The sequence below is a fragment of the Panulirus ornatus genome, chromosome 40 (assembly GCF_036320965.1).
Source record: "Panulirus ornatus isolate Po-2019 chromosome 40, ASM3632096v1, whole genome shotgun sequence".
NCBI classification, from domain to species: Eukaryota; Metazoa; Arthropoda; class Malacostraca; order Decapoda; family Palinuridae; genus Panulirus; species Panulirus ornatus.
This window is the reverse complement of record NC_092263.1, coordinates 5,719,765-5,738,319: the sequence shown is the minus strand read 5'-3', so window position 1 is coordinate 5,738,319 and position 18,555 is coordinate 5,719,765. Positions and strand designations below refer to the sequence as shown.

General features: G+C 43.0%; 1 protein-coding gene across 1 annotated transcript in view; it reads right to left on the bottom strand.

Moving 5' to 3' along the window:
• Positions 1-18,555, bottom strand: part of LOC139761333 (ATP-binding cassette sub-family G member 5) — a 60,874-nt gene that overhangs the window by 9,380 nt on the left and 32,939 nt on the right. The window contains exon 9 of the mRNA XM_071685398.1: positions 7,907-8,000. Coding sequence (XP_071541499.1) covers positions 7,907-8,000 — 94 coding nt within the window. The remainder of the gene's footprint in view (positions 1-7,906; positions 8,001-18,555) is intronic.

The following is an 18,555-nucleotide window of genomic DNA, read 5'->3' as shown; positions in this document are numbered from 1 at the left end:
GCGGAATGCGTGCACAGTGCCTTTGTACAAAGGCAAAGGGGATAAGAGTGAGTGCTCAAATTACAGAGGTATAAGTTTGTTGAGTATTCCTGGTAAATTATATGGGAGGGTATTGATTGAGAGGGTGAAGGCATGTACAGAGCATCAGATTGGGGATGAGCAGTGTGGTTTCAGAAGTGGTAGAGGATGTGTGGATCGGGTGTTTGCTTTGAAGAATGTATGTGGGAAATACTTAGAAAAGCAAATGGATTTGTATGTAGCATTTATGGATCTGGAGAAGGCATATGATAGAGTTGATAGAGATGCTCTGTGGAAGGTATTAAGAATATATGGTGTGAGAGGCAAGATGTTAGAAGCAGTGAAAAGTTTTTATCGAGGATGTATGGCATGTGTACGTGTAGGAAGTGAGGAAAGTGATTGATTCTCAGTGAATGTAGGTTTGCGGCAGGGGTGTGTGATGTTTCCATGGTTGTTTAATTTGTTTATGGATGGGGTTGTTAGGGAGGTGAATGCAAGAGTTTTGGAAAGAGGGGCAAGTATGAAGTCTGTTGGGGATGAGAGAGCTTGGGAAGTGAGTCAGTTGTTGTTCGCTGATGATACAGCGCTGGTGGCTGATTCATGTGAGAAACTGCAGAAGCTGGTGACTGAGTCTGGTAGAGTGTGTGAAAGAAGAAAGTTAAGAGTAAATGTGAATAAGAGCAAGGTAATTGGGTACAGTAGGGTTGAGGGTCAAGTCAATTGGGAGGTAAGTTTGAATGGAGAAAAACTGGAGGAAGTAAAGTGTTTTAGATATCTGGTAGTGGATCTGGCAGCGGATGGAACCATGGAAGCGGAAGTGGATCATAGGGTGGGGGAGGGGGCGAAAATCCTGGGAGCCTTGAAGAATGTGTGGAAGTCGAGAACATTATCTCGGAAAGCAAAAATGGGTATGTTTGAAGGAATAGTGGTTCCAACAATGTTGTATGGTTGCGAGGCGTGGGCTATGGATAGAGTTGTGCGCAGGAGGATGGATGTGCTGGAAATGAAATGTTTGAGGACAATGTGTGGTGTGAGGTGGTTTGATCGAGTAAGTAACGTAAGGGTAAGAGAGATGTGTGGAAATAAAAAGAGCGTGGTTGAGAGAGCAGAAGAGGGTGTTTTGAAATGGTTTGAGCACATGGAGAGGATGAGTGAGGAAAGATTGACCAAGAGGATATATGTGTCGGAGGTGGAGGGAACGAGGAGAAGTGGGAGACCAGATTGGAGGTGGAAAGATGAAGTGAAAAAGATTTTGTGTGATCGGGGCCTGAACATGCAGGAGGGTGAAAGGAAGGCAAGGAATAGAGTGAATTGGATCGATGTGGTATACCGGGGTTGATGTGCTGTCAGTGGATTGAATCAGAGCATGTGAAGAGTCTGGGGTAAACCATGGAAAGCTGTGTAGGTATGTATATTTGCGTGTGTGGACGTATGTATATACATGTGTATGGGTGTGGGTTGGGCCATTTCTTTCGTCTGTTTCCTTGCGCTACCTCGCAAATGCGGGAGACGGCGACAAAGCAAAAGAAAAAAGATATATATATATATATGTATATATATATATATATATATATATATATATATATATATATATATATATATATATATATATATATATAGTGATTGGTTCTCAGTGAATGTAGGTTTGTGGCAGGGGTATGTGATGTCTCCATGGTTGTTAAATTTGTTTATGGATGGGGTTGTTATGGAGGTGAATGCAAGAGTTTTGGAAAGAGGGGCAAGTATGCAGTCTGTTGTGGATGAAAAAACTTGGGAAGTGTCAGTTCTTCTTCACTAATGATACAGCGCTGGTGGCTGATTCATGTGATAAACTGCAAAAGCTGGTGACTGAGCTTGGGAAAGTATGTGAAAGAAGAAAGCTTAGAGTAAATGCGAATAAGAGCAAGGTTATTAGGTACAGTAGGGTTGAGGGACAAGTCAACTGGGAAGTAAGTTTGAATGGAGAAAAACTAGAGGAAGTGAAGTGTTTTAGATATTGGGAGTGGATTTGGCAGCGGATGGAACCATGGAAGCGGAGGGGTATCATAGGGTGTGGGAGGGGGCGAAAGTTCTGGGAGCGTTGAAGAATGTGTGGAAGTCGAGAACATTATCTCGGAGGGCAAAGGTGGGTATGTTTGAAGGAATAGTGGTTCCAACAATGTTGTATGGTTGCGAGGCGTGGGCTATGGATAGAGCTGTGCGCAGGAGGGTGGATGTGCTGGAACTGGGATGTTTGAGGACAATATGTGGTTCAATCCATTGACAGCATGTCGACCCCGGTATACCACATCGTTCCAATTCACTCCATTCCTTCCACGTTCACCCTCCTGCATGTTCAGGCCCCGATCACTCAAAATCTTTTTCACTCCATCTTTCCACCTCCAGTTTGGTCTCCCACTTCTCCTTGTTCCCTCCACCTCCGACACATATATCCTCTTGGTCAATCTTTCCTCACTCATTCTCTCCATGTGACCAAACCATTTCAAAACACCCTCTTCTGCTCTCTCAACAACACTCTTTTTATTTCCACACATCTCTCTTAACCTATTGTTACTTACTCGATCAAACCACCTCACACTACATATTGTCCTTAAACATCCCATTTCCAGCACATCCACCCTCCTGCACACAACTCTATCCATAGCCCACGCCTCGCAGCCATACAACATTGTTGGAACCACTAGTCCTTCAAACATACCCATTTTTGCTTTCCGAGATAATGTTCTCGACTTCCACACATTCTTCAACGCTCCCAGAATTTTCGACCCCTCCCCCACCCTATGATTCATTTCCGCTTCCATGGTTCCATCCGCTGCCAGATCCACTCCCAGATATCTAAAACACTTTACTTCCTCTAGTTTTTCTCCATTCAAACTTACCTCCCAATTGACTTGACCCTCAACTCTACCTAATAACATTGCTCTTATTCACATTTACTCTAACTTTCTTCTTTCACACACTTTACCAAACTCAGTCACCAGCTTCTGCAGTTTCTCACATGAATCAGCCATCAGCGCTGTATCATCAGCGAACAACAACTGACTCACTTCCCAAGCTCTCTCATCCCCAACAGACTGCGTACTTACCCCTCTTTCCGAAACTCTTGCATTCACCTCCCTAACAACCCCATCCATAAACAAATTAAACAACCATGGAAACATCACACACCCCTGCCGCAAACCTACATTCACTGAGAACCAATCACTTTCATCTCTTACTACACGTACACATGCCTTACATCCTCGATAAAAACTTTTCACTGCTTCCAACAACTTGCCTCCCACACCATATATTCTTAATACCTTCCACAGAGCATCTCTATCAACTCTATCATATGCCTTCTCCGGATCCATAAATGCTACATACAAATCCATTTGCTTTTCTAAGTATTTCTCACATACATTCTTCAAAGCAAACACCTGATCCACACATCCTCTACCACTCCTGAAACCACACTGCTCTTCCCCAATCTGATGCTCTGTACATGCCTCCACCCTCTCAATCAATACCCTCCCATATAATTCACCAGGAATACTCAACAAACTTATACCTCTGTAATTTGAGCACTCACTCTTATCCCCTTTGCCTTTGTACAATGGCACTATGAAAGCATTCCGCCAATCCTCAGGCACCTCACCATGAATCATACATACATTAAATATCCTTACCAACCAGTCAACAATAGTGTCACCCCCTTTTTTAATGAATTCCACTGCAATACCATCCAAACCTGCTGCCTTGCCGGCTTTCATCTTCCGCAAAGCTTTTACTACCTCTTCTCTGTTTACCAAATCATTCTCCCTAACCCTCTCACTCTGCACACCACCTCGACCAAAACACCCTATATCTGCCACTATATCATCAAACACATTCAACAAACCTTCAAAATACTCACTCCATCTCCTTCTCACATCACCACTACTTGTTATCACCTCCCCATTAGCCCACTTCACTGAAGTTCCCATTTGCTCCCTTGTCTTACGCACTTTAATTACCTCCTTCCAAAATATCTTTTTATTCTCCCTAAAATTTAATGATACTCTCTCACCCCAACTCTCATTTGCCCTCTTTTTCACCTCTTGCACCTTTCTCTTGACCTCCTGACTCTTTCTTTTATACATATCCCACTCATTTGTATTTTTTCCCTGCAAAAATCGTCGAAATGCCTCTCTCTTCTCTTTCACTAATAATCTTACTTCTTCATCCCACCACTCACTACCCTTTCTAATCAACCCACCTCCCACGCTTCTTATGCCACAAGCATCTTTTGCGCAAGCCATTACTGCTTCCCTAAATACATCCCATTCCTCCCCCACTCCCCTTACCTCCTTTGTTCTCACCTTTTTCCATTCTGTACTCAGTCTCCCCTGGTACTTCCTCACTCAGGTCTCATTCCCAAGCTCTCTCTTTACCCCAAAATTCTCTCTTCTTTTCTGAAAACCCCAACAAATGTTCACCTTCGCCTCCACAAGATAATGATCAGACATCCCTCCAGTTGCACCTCTCAGCACATTAACATCCAAAAGTCTCTCTTTCGCGCGCCTATCAATTAACAAGTAATCCAATAACGCTCTCTGGCCATCTCTTCTACTTACATACGTATACTTATGTATATCTCGCTTTTTAAACAAGGTGTTCCCAATCACCAGTCCTTTTTCAGCACATAAATCTACAAGCTCTTCACCATTTACATTTACAACACTGAACACCCCATGTATACCAATTATTCCCTCAACTGCCACATTACTCACCTTTGCATTCAAATCACCCATCACTATAACCCGGTCTCGTGCATCAAAACCACTATATATATATATATATATATATATATATATATATATATATATATATATATATATATATATATAATTTTTTTCTTTTTTTTGCTTTGTCGCTGTCTCCCGCGTTTGCGAGGTAGCGCAAGGAAACAGACGAAAGAAATGGCCCAACCCACCCCCATACACATGTATATACATACGTCCACACACGTAAATATACATACCTACACAGCTTTCCATGGTTTACCCCAGACGCTTCACATGCCCTGATTCAATCCACTGACAGCACATCAACCCCGGTATACCACATAGATCCAATTCACTCTATTCCTTGCCCTCCTTTCACCCTTCTGCATGTTCAGGCCCCGATCACACAAAATCTTTTTCACTCCATCTTTCCACCTCCAATTTGGTCTCCCACTTCTCCTTGTTCCCTCCACCTCCGACACATATATCCTCTTGGTCAATCTTTCCTCACTCATTCTCTCCATGTGACCAAACCATTTCAAAACACCCTCTTCTGCTCTCTCAACCACGCTCTTTTTATTTCCACACATCTCTCTTACCCTTACGTTACTTACTCGATCAAACCACCTCACACCACACATTGTCCTCAAACACCTCATTTCCAGCACATCCATCCTCCCGCGCACAACTCTATCCATAGCCCACGCCTCGCAACCATACAACATTGTTGGAACCACTATTCCTTCAAACATACCCATTTTTGCTTTCCGAGATAATGTTCTCGACTTCCACACATTCTTCAAGGCTCCCAGGATTTTCGCCCCCTCCCCCACCCTATGATCCACTTCCGCTTCCATGGTTCCATCCGCTGCCAGATCCACTCCCAGATATCTAAACCACTTTACTTCCTCCAGTTTTTCTCCATTCAAACTTACCTCCCAATTGACTTGACCCTCAACCCTACCGTACCTAATAACCTTGCTCTTATTCACATTTACTCTTAACTTTCTTCTTTCACACACTTTACCAAACTCAGTCACCAGCTTCTGCAGTTTCTCACATGAATCAGCCACCAGCGCTGTATCATCAGAGAACAACAACTGACTCACTTCCCAAGCTCTCTCATCCCCAACAGACTTCATACTTGCCCCTCTTTCCAAAACTCTTGCATTCACCTCCCTAACAACCCCATCCATAAACAAATTAAACAACCATGGAGACATCACACACCCCTGCCGCAAACCTACATTCACTGAGAGCCAATCACTTTCCTCTCTTCCTACACGTACACATGCCTTACATCCTCGATAAAAACTTTTCACTGCTTCTAACAACTTGCCTCCCACACCATATATTCTTAATACCTTCCACAGAGCATCTCTATCAACTCTATCATATGCCTTCTCCAGATCCATAAGTGCAACATACAAATCCATTTGCTTTTCTAAGTATTTCTCACATACATTCTTCAAAGCAAACACCTGATCCACACATCCTCTACCACTTCTGAAACCACACTGCTCTTCCCCAATCTGATGCTCTGTACATGCCTTCACCCTCTCAATCAATACCCTCCCATATAATTTACCAGGAATGCTCAACAAACTTATACCTCTGCAATTTGAGCACTCACTCTTATCCCCTTTGCCTTTGTACAATGGCACTATGCACGCATTCCGCCAATCCTCAGGCACCTCACCATGAGTCATACATACATTGAATAACCTTACCAACCAGTCAACAATAGTGTCACCCCCTTTTTTAATAAATTCCACTGCAATACCATCCAAACCTGCTGCCTTGCCGGCTTTCATCCTCCGCAAAGCTTTTACTACCTCTTCTCTGTTTACCAAATCATTTTCCCTAACCCTCTCACTTTGCACACCACCTCGACCAAAACACCCTATATCTGCCACTCTATCATCAAACACATTCAACAAACCTTCAAAATACTCACTCCATCTCCTTCTCACATCACCACTACTTGTTATCACCTCCCCATTTGCGCCCTTCACTTAAGTTCCCATTTGCTCCCTTGTCTTACGCACTTTATTTACCTCCTTCCAGAACATCTTTTTATTCTCCCTAAAATTTAATGATACTCTCTCACCCCAACTCTCATTTGCCCTCTTTTTCACCTCTTGCACCTTTCTCTTGTCCTCCTGTCTCTTTCTTTTATACATCTCCCACGCAATTGCATTTTTTCCCAGCAAAAATCGTCCAAATGCCTCTCTCTTCTCTTTCACTAATAATCTTACTTCTTCATCCCACCACTCACTACCCTTTCTAATCAACCCACCTCCCACTCTTCTCATGCCACAAGCATCTTTTGCGCAATCCATCACTGATTCCCTAAATACATCCCATTCCTCCCCCACTCCCCTTACTTCCATTGTTCTCACCTTTTTCCATTCTGTACTCAGTCTCTCCTGGTACTTCCTCACACAAGTCTCCTTCCTAAGCTCACTTACTCTCACCACCCTCTTCACCCCAACATTCACTCTTCTTTTCTGAATATTTTCTCAATATTGTATAGCTATTAAGAAGGTATAACGCTACATATTGTCATGAAGAAGGTATAACGTTGCATGCTGTTATGAAAAAGGCATTACGTTACATGCTGTTATAAAGAAGGCATTACGTTACATATTGTATTGTCATGAAGCAGGTATAACATTACATACTGTTATAAAGAAGGCATTACGTTACATATTGTATTGTCATGAAGCAGGTTTAACGTTACATACTGTTATAAAGAAAGCATTACGTTACATATTGTATTGTCGTGAAGAAGGTATAACATTACATACTGTTATAAAGAAGGCATTACGTTACTTGCTGTTATAAAGAAGGCATTACGTTACATATTGTATTGTCATTAAGCAGGTATGACGTTTCATACGGTTATAAAGAAAGCATTACGTTACATATTGTATTGTCATGAAGAAGGTATAACATTACATTCTGTTATAAAGAAGGCATTATGTTACATACTGTTATAAAGAAGGCATTACATGTTGTATTGTCATGAAGAAGGTATTACGTTTCAAAATTTATTATAAGACAGGATGTTGAAATTATCGCGTTAAGCAGACACTAAAATGGTAACAAGGACCTGGGTATATATCGTGAGGTGAACTAACATGTTTTGGAGGTGGCGGCCGTGGAGAGAAATGCTGTTCCGGCCAGGCAGTTGAAGATCAGTCCACCACGGCTCTGGAACGATCGTTGGAAGGCCTGGAGTAAGAAGGTACTGGTCAGCCAAGGTTTTGTCCTTCAAAAAATAAAGCAAGATGACAGGGAGAGTCAGGAAGGAGAGGAACGTGAAATATAAACATTAACACTAAAGAGTATGTTGGTTTATCTTACAAGAAGACGGGCAACTATATCTATATGAAAATGAAGGTTATTGGCACATGCAAGTGTTATCTCAGTTTTGGTAGTGTCTTACTAAAAGATTAATATGTCCAGTGGTGTTTTTTCTGATTTACACAAAAGGGAAGAGAGATATATAGAACATTTACACGTTAAGTTTTTGGATAAGGACACATTAAGATTTTGTATAAGTACACATAACAAGAGTGAAATGATTGGTGTTATCCAATATTCGTAAGGAACACCCCAAGATGTGTTGCAAACTATACTGTCAACCTTCAGTCATTGCCCAAATTTGATGACGTTGGTGTCAGTACATAGCTTCACCAGCATCACATTCACATCGTATCTAGTGTACACGAATCATGCTCAAGAACACACTTGCTCCAGTAGTTAAACCATCCTCCTACTACCACACGCATCACCAGAGAATGAGAGATATAAACCCCAACACACACATACCAAAGTATGAGAGACATAACCCTAACACACACATACCAAAGTATGAGAGACATAACCCTAACACACACATACCAAAGTATGAGAGATATAACCCCGAACACACACATACCAAAGTATGAGAGATATAACCCCGAACACAAACATACCAAGGAATTAGACATATAAACCCCAACACATACCAAAGTATGAGACATGACCCCAACACACAAATCCTATAGTGAGAGAGATATAACTTCTAACACACATATCCCAAAGTATGAGAGATATAACCCCACAAACACACTTCCCAAATTATGAGAAATGAATTTCCAACATACACATCCCAAGGTATGAAAGATATAAAATCAAAACACACATCTCAAAGTGTAAGAGATATAACTCACAACATACATCCCAAAGTATGAGAGGTATAACCCCAATACACACATCCCAAAGTATAAGAGATATGATCCCTACACACACATCCCAAAGTAAGAGAGGTATAACCCCAATACACACATCCCAAAGTATAAGAGATATGATCCCTACACACACATCCCAAAGTAAGAGAGGTATAACCCCAATACACACATCCCAAAGTACAAGAGATATGATCCCAACATCCCAAAGTATGAGATATATAACCCTAAAGCACACATACCAAAGTATGAGAGACATAACCCCAAGACCCAAATCCTATAGTTGAGAGATATAACTTCTAACACTTACATCCCAAAGTATGAGAGATATAACCCCAAAACACACATCCTAAAGTATGAGATATACATCCACTACACACACATACCAAAGTATGAGAGAGTAACGCCCAAAAACACATATCCCAAAGTATTTATATATTTATCATACTTTGTCGCTGTCTCCCGCGTTAGCGGGGTAGCGCAAGGAAACAGACGAAAGAATGGCCCAACCCACCCACATACACATGTATATACATACACGTCCACATACGCACATATACATACCTATACATCTCAACGTATACATATATATACACACACAGACATATACATATATAAGAATGTACATAATTCATACTGTCTGCCCTTATTCCCGTCGCCACCTCGCCACACATGAAATGAAAACCCCCTCCCCCGCATGTGCGAGAGGTAGCGCTTAGAAATGAAAACAAAGGCCACATTCGTTCACACTCAGTCTCTAGCTGTCATGCAATAATGCACCGAAACCACAGCTCCCTTTCCACATCTAATCCCCACAAAACTTTCCATGGTTTACCCCAGACGCTTCACATGCCCTGGTTCAATCCATTGACAGCACGTCGACCCCGGTATACCACATCGTTCCAATTCACTCTATTCCTTGCACGCCTTTCACCCTCCTGCATGTTCAGGCCCCGATCGCTCAAAATCTTTTTCGCTCCATCTTTCCACCTCCAATTTGGTCTCCCACTTCTCCTCGTTCCCTCCATGTCACCCATTCTCTCCATGTGCCCAAACCATTTCAATACACTCTCTTCTGCTCTTTAAATCACACACTTTTTATTGCCACACATCTCTTTTGCCCTTTCATTACTTACTCGGTCAAACCAACTCACACCACATATTGTCCTCAAACATCACATTTCCAAAACATTTACCCATCTCCGCACAACCCTTTCGATACCACATATTGTCCTAAAACATCTCATTTCCAACACATCTACCCTCCTCCGCACAACCCTTTCTATAGTCCATGCCTCATAACCAAATAACAGTGTTGGACCGACTATTCTTTGAAACACCCATTTTTGCTCCACGAGATAACGTTCTCGCCTTCCACACATTTTTCGACGCTCCCAGAACCTTACAACCCTCCTCCACCCTGTGACTCACTTCCGCTTCCATGGTTCCATCCGCTGCCAAATCCACTCCCAGATATCTAAAACACTTCACTTCAAGTTTTTCTAAATTCAAACTTACCTTCCAATTTACTTGTCCCTCAACCTACTGTAACTAATAACCTTGCTCTTATTCACATTTACTCTAAGCTTTCTTCTTTCACACACTTTACCAAACTCAGTCACCAACTTCTGCAGTTTCTCACCCGAATCAACCACCAGCGATGTATCATCAGCGAGCAACAACTGACTCACTTCCGAAGACCTCTCATCCAGAACAGACTGCATACTTGCCCCTCTCTCCAAAACTCTTGCATTCACCTCCCTAACAACCACATCCATAAACAAATTAAACAACAATGGACAACAGATCACGCACCCCTGCCGGAAACCGACGTTCCCTGGGAACCAATCACTTTCCTGTCTTCCTACTAGTACACATGCGTTACATCCTCGATAAAAAAAACTTTTCACTGCTTCTAGCAACTTACCTCCCACACCATATACTCATAATACCTTCTACAGAGCATTTCTATCAACTCTTATCATATGCCTTTTCCAGATCCATAAATGATATATACATATCCATCTGATTTTCTAAGTATTTCTCAAATACATTCTTCAAAGCAAACACCTGATCCACATATCCTCTACCACTTCTGAAACCACAGTTGTCTTCCCCAATCTGATGCTCTATACACGCTATTACCCTCTCACTCAATACCCTCCCATATAATTTCCCAGGAATACTCAACAAACTTAAACCTCTAATTTGAAACTCACATTTATCCCCACGCATTCCCCGCGTGCCGTAGAGGCGTCTAAAGGGGTGGGAGCGGTGGGCTAGAAACCTTCCCCTCCTTGTATTTTAACTTTCGAAAAGAGGAAACAGGATATATATATATATATATATATATATATATATATATATATATATATATATATATATATATATATATATTTTTTTTTTTTTTTTTTTTTTTTTTTTTGCTTTGTCGCTGTCTTCCGCGTTTGCGAGGTAGCGCAAGGAAAGAGACGAAAGAAATGGCCCAACCCACCCCCATACACATGTATATACATACGTCCACACACGCAAATATATATACCTACACAGCTTTCCATGGTTTACCCCAGACGCTTCACATGCCCTGATTCAATCCACTGACAGCACGTCAACCCCGGTATACCACATCGATCCAATTTACTCTATTCCTTGCCCTCCTTTCACCCTCCTGCATGTTCAGGCCTCGATCACACAAAATCTTTTTCACTCCATCTTTCCACCTCCAATTTGGTCTCCCACTTCTCGTTCCCTCCACCTCCGACACATATATCCTCTTGGTCAATCTTTCCTTACTCATTCTCTCCATGTGACCAAACCATTTCAAAACACCCTCTTCTGCTCTCTCAAGCACGCTCTTTTTATTTCCACACATCTCTCTTACCCTTACGTTACTTACTCGATCAAACCACCTCACACCACACATTGTCCTCAAACATCTCATTTCCAGCACATCCATCCTCCTGCGCACAACTCTATCCATAGCCCACGCCTCGCAACCATACAACATTGTTGGAACCACTATTCCTTCAAACATACCCATTTTTGCTTTCCGAGATAATGTTCTCGACTTCCACACATTCTTCAAGGCTCCCAGGATTTTCGCCCCCTCCCCCACCCTATGATCCATTTCCGCTTCCATGGTTCCATCCACTGCCAGATCCACTCCCAGATATCTAAAACACTTTACTTCCTCCAGTTTTTCTCCATTCAAACTTACCTCCCAATTGACTTGACCCTCAACCCTACTGTACATAATTACCTTGCTCTTATTCACATTTACTCTTAACTTTCTTCTTTCACACACTTTACCAAACTCAGTCACCAGCTTCTGCAGTTTCTCACATGAATCAGCCATCAGCGCTGTATCATCAGCGAACAACAACTGACTCACTTCCCAAGCTCTCTTATCCCCAACAGACTTCATACTTGCCCCTCTTTCCAAAACTCTTGCATTCAACTCCATAACAACCCCATTCATAAACAAATGAAAAAACCATGGCGACATCACACACCCCTGCCGGAAACCTACATTCACTGAGAACCAATCACTTTCCTCTCTTCCTACACGCACACATGCCTTACATCCTAGATAAAAACTTTTCAAAGCTTCTAACAACTTGCCTCCCACACCATATATTCTTAATACCTTCCACAGAGCATCTCTATCAACTCTATCATATGCCTTCTCCAGATCCATAAATGCTACATACAAATCCATTTGCTTTTCTAAGTATTTCTCACATACATTCTTCAAAGCAAACACCTGATCCACACATCCTCTACCACTTCTGAAACCACACTGCTCTTCCCCAATCTGATGCTCTGTTCATGCCTTCACCCTCTCAATCAATACCCTCCTATATAATTTACCAGGAATACTCAACAAGCTTATACATCTGTAATTTGAGCACTCACTCTTATCCCCTTTGCCTTTGTACAAAGGCACTATGCACGCATTCCGCCAATCTTCAGGCACCTCACCATGAGTCATACATACATTAAATAACCTTACCAACCAGTCAATAACACAGTCACCCCTTTTTTAATAGATTCCACAGCAATACCATCCAAACCTGCTGCCTTGCCAGCTTTCATCTTCCGCAAAGCTTTTACTACCTCTTCTCTGTTTACCAAATCATTTTCCCTAACCCTCTCACTTTGCACACCACCTCGACCAAAACACCCTATATCTGCCACTCTATTATCAAACACATTCAACAAACCTTCAAAATACTCACTCCATCTCCTTCTCACATCACCACTACTTGTTATCACCTCCCCATTTGCGCCCTTCACTGAAGTTCCCATTTGCTCCCTTGTCTTACGCACTTTATTTACCTCCTTCCAGAACATCTTTTTTTTATTCTCCCTGAAATTTAATGATACTCTCTCACCCCAACTCTCATATGCCCTCTTTCTCACCTCTTGCACCTTTCTCTTGACCTCCTGTCTCTTTCTTTTATACATCTCACACTCAATTGCATTTTTTCCCTGCAAAAATCGTCCAAATGCTTCTCTCTTCTCTTTCACTAATAATCTTACTTCTTCATCCCACCACTCACTACCCTTTCTAATCAACCCACCTCCCACTCTTCTCATGCCACAAGCATCTTTTGCGCAATCCATCACTGATTCCCTAAATACATCCCATTCCTCCCCCACTCCCCTTACTTCCATTGTTCTCACCTTTTTCCATTCTGTACTCAGTCTCTCCTGGTACTTCTTCACACAAGTCTCCTTCCCAAGCTCACTTACCCTCACCACCCTCTTCACCCCAACATTCACTCTTCTTTTCTGAAAACCCATACAAATCTTCACCTTAGCCTCCACAAGATAATGATCAGACATCCCTCCAGTTGCACCTCTCAGCACATTAACATCCAAAAGTCTCTCTTTCGCTCGCCTGTCAATTAACACGTAATCCAATAACGCTCTCTGGCCATCTCTCCTACTTACATACGTATACTTATGTATATCTCGCTTTTTAAACCAGGTATTCCCAATCACCAGTCCTTTTTCAGCACATAAATCTACAAGCTCTTCACCATTTTCATTTACAACACTGAACACCCCATGTATACCAATTATTCCCTCAACTGCCACATTACTCACCTTTGCATTCAAATCACCCATCACTATAACCCGGTCTCGTGCATCAAAACCACTAACACACTCATTCAGCTGCTCCCAAAACACTTGCCTCTCATGATCTTTCTTCTCATGCCCAGGTGCATATGCACCAATAATCACCCATCTCTCTCCAACTTTTAGTTTTACCCATATTAATCGAGAATTTACTCTCTTACATTGTATCACATACTCCCACAACTCCTGTTTCAGGAGTACTGTTACTCCTTCCCTTGCTCTTGTCCTCTCACTAACCCCTGACTTTACTCCCAAGACATTCCCAAACCACTCTTCCCCTTTACCCTTGAGCTTCGTTTCACTCAGAGCCAAAATATCCAGGTTCCTTTCCTCAAACATACTACCTATCTCTCCATTTTTCACATCTTGGTTACATCCACACACACACACACACACATATATATATATATATACACACACACACACATATATATATATATAGGTAGGTAGCATGTTTGAAGAAAGGGACCTGGATGTTTTGGCTCTGAGTGAAACGAAGCTCAAGTGAGACTGGTTTGGGAATGTCTTGGGAGTAAAGTCAGGGGTCAGTGAGAGGATAAGAGCAAAGGGAGGAGTAGCACTCCTCCTGAAGCAGGAGTTGTGGGAGGATGAGATATAGTGTAAGAAAGTAAAATCTAGAATGATATTGGTAAAACTGAAAGTGGATGGAGAGAAATGGCTGATTATTGGTGCCTATGCAACTAATCATGAGAAGAAAGATCATGAGAGGCATGTTTTGGGTGCAGTTGACTGAGTGTGTTAGCAGCTTTAATGCACGAGGCGGGGTAATAGTGATGGATGATTTGAATGCAAAGGTGAGTAATGTGGTAGTTGAGGGTATAATTAATGCACATGGGGTGCTCAGGGTTGTAAATGAAAATGGTGAAGAGCTTGTGGATTTGTGTGCTGAAAAAGGACTGGTGATTGGTAATACCTAGTTTAAAATGAAAGATATACATAAGTATACGTATGTGAGTAGGAGAGATGACCAGAGGGCGTTATTGGATTACGTGTTAATTGATAGGAATTTAGAAGAGACTTGTGGATGTTAATGTGCTGAGAGGCGCAACTGGAGGGATGTCTGATTACTATCTTGTGGAGGCGAAGGTGAAGATTCGTAGAAGTTTTCAGAAAAGAAAAGAGAATACTGGGGAGAAGAAAGTGTTGAGAGTAAGTGAGCTTTGAAAGGAGACTTGTGTGAGGATGTACCAGGAGAGATTGAGAGGAAAATTACAAAAACTGAAAGCAAATGATGTAAGGGAATAGGATAGGAATGGGATGTATTTAGGGAAGCAGTAATGGCTTGAGCAAAACATGCATGTGGTATGAGAAAGGTGGGAGGTGGGCAGATTAGAAAGGGTAGTGAGTGGTGGGATGAAGAAGCAAGTTTGTTAGTGAAAGAGAAGAGAGAAGCGTTTAGACGATTTTTACAGAAAAGTTGTGGAAATTACTGAGAGATGTATAAAAGAAAGCAGCAGGAGGTCAAGAGAAAGGTGAAAGAGGTGAAAAAGAGAGCAAATGTGAGTTGTGGTGAGAGTATTATTAAATCTTAGGGAGTATAAAAAGATGATTTGGAATGAGGCAAATAAAGTGAGTAAGACAAGTGAACAAATGGGAACATCGATAAAGGGGGCAAATGGGAAGTAATAACAAGTAGTGCAGAAGTGAGGAGATGACGAAGTGAGTATTTTGAAGGTTTGTTTAATGTGTTGGATGGTAGAGTGGCAGATATAGGGTGTTTTGGTAGGAGTGGTGTGCGAAGTGAGAGGGTCAGGGAGAATGGTTTGGTAAACAGAGATCAGGTAGTGAAAGCTTTGCGAAGGACGAAAGCCGGCAAGGCGGCGGGTTTGGATGGTATTGCAGTGGAATTTATTAAAAAAAAAGTGGGTGACTTTGTTGTTTATTGGTTGGTAAGGATATTTAGTGTATGCACGGATCAAGGTAGAAGTGCCTGAGGATTGGCGGAATGCATGCACAGTGCCACTGTATAAAGGCAAAGGGGATAAAGGTAAGTGTTCAAATTACAGAGGCATAAGTTTTTTTAGTATTCCTGGGAAATTATATGGGAGGGTATTGATTTAGAGAGTGAAGGCATGTACAGAGCATCACATTGAGGAAGAACAGTGTGGTTTCAGAAGTGGTAGAGAATGTGTGGATCAGGTGGTCGCTTTGAAGAATGTATGCGAGAATACTTAGAAAAACAGATGGATTTGTACATAGCATTTATGAATCTGGCGAAGGCATATGATAGGGTTAATAGAGATGCTTTGTGGAAGGTTTTAAGAGTATATGGTGTGAGAAGTAAGTTGCTATAAGCAGTGAAAAGATTTACCAAGGATGTAAGGCATGTTTACGTGTAGGAAGAGAGGAAAATGGTTCGTTCATAGTGAATGTCGGTTAGCGGCGGGGGGGGGGGGGGGGTGATGTGTCCATGGTTGTTTAATTTGTTTATGGATGGGGTTGTTAGGGAGGAGAATGGAAGAGTTTTGGAGAAAGGGGCAAGTATGCAGTCTGTTGTGGATGAGAGGGCTTGGGAAGTGAGTCAGTTGTTGTTCGCTGATGATACATCGCTGGTGGCTTTATTCGGGTGAGAAACTGCAGAAGTTGGTGACTGAGTTTGGTAAAGTGTGTGAAAGAACAAAGTTGAGAGTAAATGTGAATAAGAACAAGGTTATTAGTTTCAGTAGGGTTGAGGGACAAGTTAACAGGGAGACAAGTTTGAATGGAGTAAAACTGGAGGAAGTGAAGTGTTTTAGATATCTAGGAGTGGACTTAGCAGAGGATGGAACAATGAAGGTGGGAGTGTCACAGGGTGGGGGAGGTGGTGAAGGTTCTGAGAGCGTTGAAGAATGTGTGGAAGGCGATAACGTTATCTTGGAAAGCAAAACTGGGTATATTTGAAGGAATAGTTGTTCCAACAATTTTATATGGTTGAGAGGTATTAGCACCGTACGATCTGCCTTGAATGGTTCTGGCAACGTTGACGTGGCAAGCCACAGGTTAAACATTTTGGAAAGAATCCTCGGAGTAATGGACTTCAGCGAGTCGGCATTCCGTCAGGACCAGAGGCAGATGTCTTTGTGGGTTTGGGGTGGTGTGCTACCTCACCTACGGTGACAACCTCTGCTAGTTGTCCCTTTTCTAAGTCATAATCGGTAATGACACGTTCATCCGGCTCAGATGGGCAAGAGAAGAGAGCCCCCGAAAAGGGTTTGAGGCTTTCCGGCCCAAGCGAAGTTGGTGGTACCTCCCAGTCGCCTTTTAGGACCAGTCCAGCGGCCAGAGACTTATTTTGACGATGAAGGATCTGTGCTTTACGGTATTGCTCCCGTCTAAGCCGGCAAAGAAGCCTCCTCCGTATGGTGTGCGCTGCCAGAGTTCGCCGACTGTCTTGGTCCATCTCTCCCACGATTCCGGCGGTCTTAGGGCGAGCCACAGGAGCTGGTCAGATGCCTGGCATACTCTGTGGCTACCCTGATCGCGGCAAGGCTGTCAACCTGACGCAAGTGGCTCAGGGCAACATTTAGGATGGAGTTATGGGGCCGTGTCCTAGCGTATCGAGATAGGTGGCAGTCTCCGCTACAAAGGAAGCAATAGATTGGGATTGGGGAACCCGCGCAGCGACTGGGGCAGATTAAACCGTGGGATCGGCTCCCAGGCCAGAAGCGGTAGGCTCCCCTCCTTCGAGGACCAGTTCCTGAACCCTGGTCTTATACGACGCTTTCCGTCGAAGGCCTTTCATCGCTTGGACCGTCCTACGGGGAACAATCACCTGCAACCGCTGGTTCAGGCCTAGGCCAGCGACCAGTGAGGGAGCAGCTGCCATGTACGCTTCAGCCCTAGCGAGGAGCTCTACTTCCTCATCAGTCCAGAACGTGTCGTGTAGCCAACTCCTGATGAAGGGAGTTGGCATGTGCCAGCCTTTCGTGGACCCTACGGCCCCGAAAGCTGGCAAAGGATTTCCCACAATGTTGGCAAGTGGGGGAACAGTCGCCGGCCGCACCCCCTTGGCTGTTGTTGGCACCCGACATACCCACAGTGGCTAGTCCGTGAGGACTGGTTGCGCGTAGCGGGTGGCATGGAACGAAAACCCGTGACAGGGGTGGACGCTCCGCTATGGGTCGCACAGTACTGCCGCCCGAAGGAAGCGGAGCACTGCAGTCAGGAGATGGAGGCTGCCGCTGTGCTTTAGTCCTAAGATTGCCCTTTGGTTGTTGTCCTACTGTACCAGCAAACGTAGCTGGACAACTTCCCACTCTCAGCTGTTGGTTGATATGTACTGGATGATCAATCAACGAAGCTGGGGCTTCAAGTTCGCAATCACTCGAGTTACTCTGCTTTAGGGCTTTATAAAGCGAGCCATAATCCGTGTTTTGCGACCGTCGTTGCTACCAACACATTGTAATACAGCA